This window comes from Callospermophilus lateralis, chromosome 6, assembly GCF_048772815.1.
Source record: "Callospermophilus lateralis isolate mCalLat2 chromosome 6, mCalLat2.hap1, whole genome shotgun sequence".
NCBI lineage: Eukaryota > Metazoa > Chordata > Mammalia > Rodentia > Sciuridae > Callospermophilus > Callospermophilus lateralis.
In genome coordinates, this window is record NC_135310.1 from 140,346,326 (window position 1) to 140,353,993 (window position 7,668).

The window sequence follows — 7,668 nt, forward strand, 5'->3', positions numbered from 1 at the left end:
ATGACCTGGTTCTGTGGTACAATCAGCAGGCAGTGTGGGGACAGCTGAGTGTGTGCATCATGAGATCACACTGGCAAGTTGTTCAGAAGGCTTAGGACCCTGCCCTCATCTTCCTACTTGGTGTTCACCTAAAGGCCCATCCTTATGAACTGTAGTGGGAACTTGGGGACATGGAAAGAAGGAAATTTTTCATGGAGGGGAAGTACAACCCTTAGGGAGATGAGAATCTGCCACAGAACAGAAGAGTGTTGGTTTTGTTATGCCTGATAAAGAAAAGGAAGGGGTGATCAGCAGTGAAATATGGTAAATATGAAATGCAATAATCCATATCATGTATATCTGAGCCTGCCACAACCTCAGTGCCTTCCTCATTCACTTCCAAGACACTCTTGTGCACAAACTTGGACAGACACAGGTCTGTCTCAGTTGACATTGCAGACAAGTCAGCCTGGCCCTCTTGGAAGACATCGACCATTCCCAGACGCTGAAGCACAGACTCCATGATGTAATCCCCCTGCAGTTTAAATCTTGGAATGGAAACTTTCACTTCAATATTCTGCAAAGAGGCTGCCTCGGTCCAGTCTAGGAATTTCTCAAAAGTAAGGCTATTTTCCACCTGAAAGACCAGAACCACAGGTTCATAGTCAGACTATGGTGGGTATCGACGGACACACAGACATTTCCATGAACATCCACACAAGATGAGCAGTGCCTTCAGCTGCCCAGAAACTTGTGAGGGCTCTGACTTGTCCACCACCCCACACGCTATCCCATATGTGATTTCCCTGTGGCTGCCCCTCCTTATCCATCCCCTAGCAAAACATATTTATTTCTGAAAAACATTTATGCCCAGCCAGTGGTGCATTTCATGTGGTATCTGTTGGTTTGAATGAAGCTTAGTTTTAACACAATGAACCATTGCTGGTAAGCACAAGAGACTGGAAGAGCTCTCAGTGTGAGCCTCTCCAGGACAGGGACATCTGTCTAAAGTGGAATGAGGCACTGTTTGTGGAAACTCATCCTCACAGTTAGGGACCTGGAGGGAGGGAAAGCCCATGGGAGCTGCTCTGCTCACAGAGACCCTTTAGGTCATCACGGTGCACTGCCACCATTGAGAGGACGGTTGGCTCTCTTTCTATAAGGATCATAGCACAAGGAAGCAAGGAGGACAGGGCTGGGCCATTTGGGCTCTTGGGTTGGAGATACTGTGAAAGAAGGCACAGGGTGTACCCAATTCTTCCCACTGAAATTCTGAGTTCAAAGGAGTGCAGCCCCTCCTGACTCACCACACTGAGGTTCACGTCCTCATCTGGGAGCAGGATGATCATGCTCAGCTCCTTGCCAGCATAGGGCAGCTCCAACATCTGTGTCTGGGCCTCACTGATGTAGATGTAGTTAAAATTGGCTTTCTGACACATCATCTGCACTGGCCTTGACTCCTCCTGAGGGGAATGACCACATGAGCACACAATTTAAAACAGTATAAAAAGGGGAAAGAAAACTCTCAACTCTGGTGTGATCTAGCACTGCTAGAAATTAATAAATTGTTATCATAAACATGCCTTATAAAGAGGGGAGGAGGTTACTGCATACAAGCTTCCTTATTGCATTACACTGTATTTTAAAGGATTAGAGAATTTAGCAAACTAGTCTAATATCTGTTTTAATAAAGTTATAGCTCACAGTTGACTAAGGCCTTTGCCATTCATTTTTAATGGTACAAAGATGCAGATACTGAATCAGTAATAAGTTATGATTAACAACAATTCAAATGAGAAATTACTTTAATTTAAAAAGTAATAGATGGAAAATCTGGGGAGTAGCTCAGTGGTATAGTACTTGATTAACATGTACAAGCCCCTGAGGTTTATCTCTCATTGCACAAAAATATTTTTAAAAAATCCTGATTCAAGAAATATGTTGTCACATTCCCGCTTTGCATTCTTTCTCATGTCATTCATATATACATATATATATGTTTATATATGTATATATACATACACATACATATATCACCTCATTTTGCTTTTTATCTAAGCAACTTGAGTCAATAGGAAGATCTTTGTTTCCAGAATGAGGTTAAACCAGTACATGTAGGAGACTTCATCAGAGGCAGTGAGAGTGCTAATAGGATAATAGGATTTAAACTATAATAGAGAGCAAGTATCATTTATTCAAATCATTTTTTCACTAAGATTAAAATTCATTAAGAGAGATGATAAGTTTGAAGTTATTATTAACCATTTACGCCTTTACAAAGTTAAAATTTTCTATTCAATCTCTTCATTAAAGTAGCATCTTTTTTGAAAGTCTCTCCCTACCTGGTTTATTATGAAAGGCATTTCACACACACGTGATTTGTCAAATGGCTCATCCCACATTCCTTTGAAGTAGATGGCATTGACAAGAACCAGCCTGGCCTGCTCATCAATTGAGTTCGTTGGTAGCAACTCTGGAATTTTACCTTTCAAGACAAGCACAAACTCTTTCAGTTGCTTTTCTGAACCCATGGTAAATAATCGTGGCAATGATGCCTTGGAGATCCAAACATTTTGGTTTCAAATGTGCTGAGTTTGGATGATATGCATAAAAGTTAAAAATCCCAGCTGTGAGTGGTATTCATGATGACAGGCACCGGAAGAGCCACCAAGTTGAAGATAGTGAAAGACTTCTTTGTCACTGGAGGAAAGCAGGTTGGGACAAAGCAGAAACTTGACACCAGGTTGGAGAAGAAGACAAGCAGCAAAGGAGAGAGGGGCTGGGTAGGAGCTGACATTACCTGCTGTGGGTAAGAGCAGTGTCAGGTCTAAGGCCCTGTGGTCAGGCCCAGTTCTAACATTGTACAGCTACCTGACAATATTCCTGGGGCAGATAGAATTGAATAGCTCCAGAGCAGGGACATGGGAGGAGTTTCTGGAAACTATGAAAGAGATATTATGATTGCACCCTCCTGACACCTGGAATCCCTGGAACAGATAATAATTTGGGTAGGTGAAGGTATATCCTTTTTAATTTGCATATCAAGTGGTACTTTCCAAAAAACTAAGAGCATCCCTAGTAATTTGCTGCCTAAAGAGGACAAAGAAATAAAGATTCCAAGAATAAACAGTGGAAAGGACTACCTCTATTTTTTATGGTCTCATTTGTTAGCAGAAATAAGGATGTTCCTAGTGGTGCATAAATTATCTGAATGATTTCAACATCAAACCATCATTGATCTTGAGGACCAAGATTAGAACTTGTCACACTCTGAAACAGAAATGAGTAAATTTTAACCTTACATGGAAAATGTTTCAGTCTGTGGAATGGATCAGCCCTGAGTGAGGCTCTGTAGCTGACTGATCAAGTCTAGGCTTCTCAAGTCTGATGAAGTGTGCTTAAGTGAGAGATATGAATGAAGCAGTAGGAGAAGTCACCTTAACATGTAAAAGTGGGAGAAATGAAGTTCAAACTGACCCCATAAAGAGGAGGGCCAAGGGCATGACTTGGGAAGATCTGGCCCATTGATCTGTTCCCACAGCCAACAGTCACCTGCCATGTGAACAATACAGGCCAGTGTCAAGTAAATTATTACATTGGAAATCTGACCTACAAGTTTCTGTTGACACTTGTATCAGTCACTCCTGTCCTAGGAGAACAGACAGCATTAATTGTCTGGTTTTGAAAACCTGAGCATTGATCAGATCTTCTGTGAGTCACTAAGGTTCACAGGCACCAAAAGGCTCAGCCAGATGAGCTGGCTCTGACCTTCTGCAACACCAGTGATATTAATAGTGAGGAGGAGAGGTAGAGGAGAGAAGAGAGGAGAACAGAGGTGGGGTGGGAGGAGAGTGAAATAACTCATAATTCTGACCTTCCATCTCTTTTGAGACCCAAGTATTTATATGCTCCCTGGACTTCTCTGTAGCTTCAGCAAAGGACAGCAGCTCCAGCTCCGTGTCGTAGGACTGAAGACAGGACTCCTTAAATGTCTTAGGAGAGAAAAAGTTCAGACGCTGGTCATAAAATGACAGTGAGCTTCAAAACATTCTGAAAGCTAGCTTTTAGGCTTTTCTTAAAATTAAAAACATGATCAAATCTTAAACTACTTGATGGTGAAACATTTTAATTTGTAAAGAGATATTTCCAGAGCCCTGAATAACCAGAAATAATAAATAAAATTTGAGACATTGTCAAAATTGAAATAATACAAGTTATGATTATAGAATTGGGGTCTTTATTAAAAGAAATAGTTTATTATAAGTTTCTCAAATTCTCTAGAATATTGTTCATTATTTCCTTGTTTTTGCAGTACTGGGGTTTGAGCTCAGGGCCTTGAGCATGCTAGGCAAATGCTGTACCACTGAGCTACATCCCAAGGCAGTTTTTCATTTTGTTCTTGAGACAAGAATGTCACTAGGTTGCCCAAGATGGCCTCTAACAACTTTTATTGCTCTGCTGACTCAACTTACTGAGAGGAAATCACAGTTCTTCTCTCCAAAGAGCCTGTTGGCTGTTGTAAGCAAGTACTTTGAGCCAGGCTTGTTCACTTGGGTAAGAAGCTTCTGGAAGCTCTTATGGATGTCTTCCTGTGTGTTTAAAGACATTGCCTGTGAAGGAAAGCAGCAAAACTCTGTCAATTTTGATTTTGGTCTCAACAAGAATTTGCAAGCAATTATTTTCTCAAATACTGCATAAATTTTTCTTTTGAAAGGAAGTTGATTCTAGTTGAGAAGTGATACTGGTGAGATAGGTGGAGAGAGGGGCCAGGAAGCTGGTGAATAAAAGATATGGCTCTTGTGGCTGCACAGTGCTCTCTGCATAGAGATGAGCAATAAAAAAATAAATAAATAAAAGGGGCAAGAGAGATTCAGAAAAGGAACTATTCTTAAGTCCTGCATCCACGGACACCATAAATGTGTCAGAAAAGAGAATAACTTGCCTCAATAATTTATTTACAAAAAAAGATGCAGTTAAAAACACTAAAAATCCAAGAAAAAATTGGACAGGAATGCAATCATCATGATAATATTTAAAAGGAAATAAATGTATAAAATGAGCAATATGATTAATAAGAATAAATCTGTTCTTAAACAGTATCCTATAAAGAGATAATATATGTATATTATGTGATACTTTATATTTCAAAAGTGTCATATTAGGTCAAAAGAAGAGTTTCATTTGATTCAGAAGTATGCTAATGACACAATTTATATTCAATGACTTCAGTGAAGGAAACTAAAAATCAACAACACTACAAATAAAATACCAAAAACATGGAAGCTAACCTACTAACTAATTATTGAAAAAAGTTTCTAAGGAAATAACTCCCTTTTGACATCATTTAAATAAGTGACATAGCAACACAACTTTGGACTCAATCTTAAATCTTAAATGATAGTATACACACACACACAAAAAAAAGATAAAATCTATAAAACTCTTTTTTCTAGAATTTGTAAAGTTACTTCCATTTCCCAACATAATTAAATTTAAACTACATATATTTTTTCAGTCTTCCATTTGGCAACATACTTGCTTTCTTGGGTAGATATTAGCCAGAAATTAACAAGAAAAGTCTTATCACCTTGTAAAGATGTACAACCAAATTGCCAAACCTTTGTATCAGCTGGACTGCCCTCTACTGGACTATATAAAATATTCAGCTAAGAGGTCAATGCGACTTGGTTTGACAAGCTAATTCAACAGAAAAAAAAAAAAAATGTAAACATCTTATATCCCACACAAACTGAAGTTTACTGAATAAGTTAAAAACAAAAGAAAAAAACTCTTAGTAAATTAATTTTTACCATGAAAGAAATTGGCAGAGTGCCAATTCTACCAGTAAACAATTTGAATCATTTTGAAAATTGGTAATGAAGATTATGTAGTTTCAGTCTTTTCAACCTTGGAGGCATATCTGGAACAACAGTAGTAATAGGCAGGAGCAACAGGAATAATGTAACAGCAATCTTTACAAAGATTTGTGTATTAACACAAATCATATTTTTGTTAGTCTATTCACTCTATAGATGTTTTCTTATGCATAAACATGAGTCACAGTGGACACACGCTGACTAGCTCATATCTGTTAAGTCTCCTGTCACAACAAGCATTAGAACTTTTTGGAGCCGTTTCCTCTGTGAAAAGCCATTTTGAGTAGCAAGTTGTTTTTCCTCTGTGGCTCATGCCCAGGCCTGAGATTTGCAGTACTGTAGGAGAAGTTTACCATCACTGCCCAAACATCCCTCATCTGGGGGAGGAGCAAAGAACTGATTCCCATAAGTGAACAACTGTTCCAAGGCCACAGGTTTAAGGAACTTCTTGATGAAGTCAATGAGTCCTTTCATGGTTCAGGTTCTCTCTACAACCCATATTTTGTTTTCATTATAGGGGTGCCCCACAGGCTATAGTAGAATGTCAATTTTTGTCTTGGTGTCACTGGAAGGCTCTTCTCCCTGACAAGACTGCAGCAGAAGAAGGGGCCTCTGGAGTGGCTGTATCTGGGGAGACATCCGTAAGTCCTTAATGCCAGCAGCAGCAGTTAAAGAGAGTTTCCACACTGACCTTGATGATTCTCAATAAGGTAGACAGTAAAAATATTTTTTTCTTCTAAAGAATGATTTGAAATAAATATTTAAAATACTATTTAAATATGTGACTTATGATTTAGAAAATAAAATGAATGTTATATTACCCTAATAATTAGAACAAAAAATAGTTAAAAGAACATTTATTATTTTAATGTTACAAAGGAAATAATGATATAACAAAACTCCCAACTCATGGTGCTAGAAAAGGTAGAGAAAAATTCCTAAGGGATTTAGAGGAAAACACAAAATGCTCAATAAATCCAAGAACTGATTCTTTCAAAGAAAGCACACATTTCTATCCAACATAGACAGACATCAGCAATTGTAAGAAAAATTTTACAAATACTCACAAGAAAAGTTAAAAATGAAAAAGAGATTACACAGTAACCCCTGTGAGCAACTCCCACAACATCTCACTGGAGGAAACTCCTCACCTCTCTCCTTTCCCTCCTCCTGTACCCTCTCCCTGAAATGGTCCAGGCTCACCCCTCCTTCCTCAACAGTTCGGGAAAATTTTAAGGAGGGGATAAAAGACAACCTTGCAGACCAGTCTCTCCTCCTGGGTGACAGGTGAGCTTACCTGAGCCATCTGGACCTTGGTGTTCCCCTTTGCCCCCAGGAGCACCATGGCCAGGGCAGAGGAGATGCTCAGGGGAGAAAAAAACACATTTTGTGAAGGTCTGTCTTGACACAGCGTCTTCAAAACCTGGATGGCAAAGGTGCCATTTGCTTTTGAAAGAGAATCCATGATGCAGGGTCTGGGGGCAAAGAAGACAGAGAAACACAATGAAATGGGGCTGAGGACACTGTGTGTGGTCTCTGCTTGGCTTTCATTTTTCTTGTGAATTCAGAAAATTTCTGAGTACCAGCGAAATCCATGGGAGCAGATTAGACATATGAGGAAGGGGCTGGTGTCTGTAGAACATCAAACTGTCAAGGAAAGGAAGAGCAGAAAAGCATGCAGAGGAGAACAGAAGTTGACAGGTCAAAGCAAGAGCAAGGAGGTGCTGCTTGAAGCCAGAGACAGTGGAGTGTAAACACCATGGGGCAGCTCTATGCAGTGAGACCCTCCCTCACCAGGGGCTGGCCTTAGATC

The 7,668-nt window shown here is 39.5% G+C and overlaps 1 protein-coding gene across 1 annotated transcript; it reads right to left on the reverse strand.

The window, feature by feature from the left end:
* Positions 1 to 211: 211 nt before the first annotated feature.
* Positions 212 to 7,320, reverse strand: LOC143400904 (serpin B9-like). Its single transcript, XM_076857871.1, has 6 exons — positions 7,153 to 7,320; positions 4,452 to 4,589; positions 3,854 to 3,971; positions 2,322 to 2,464; positions 1,287 to 1,442; positions 212 to 616 (listed from the first exon to the last, which is right to left on the reverse strand). The coding sequence occupies exons 1-6, from the start codon at positions 7,318 to 7,320 to the stop codon at positions 212 to 214; spliced, it is 1,128 nt and encodes a 375-aa protein (XP_076713986.1).
* Positions 7,321 to 7,668: the final 348 nt, after the last annotated feature.

Excerpts from the sequence above, each read along its gene's own strand:
- LOC143400904 (XM_076857871.1), bottom strand. The coding sequence starts at position 7,320 with ATGGATTCTCTTTCAAAAGCAAATGGCACCTTTGCCATCCAGGTTTTG. Across the intron at positions 4,590-7,152 it reads CCAAGGTCCAGATGGCTCAG|GCAATGTCTTTAAACACACA; the intron begins GTAAGCTCACCT and ends TTTCCTTCACAG. Across the intron at positions 617-1,286 it reads AGGACGTGAACCTCAGTGTG|GTGGAAAATAGCCTTACTTT; the intron begins GTGAGTCAGGAG and ends CTGGTCTTTCAG.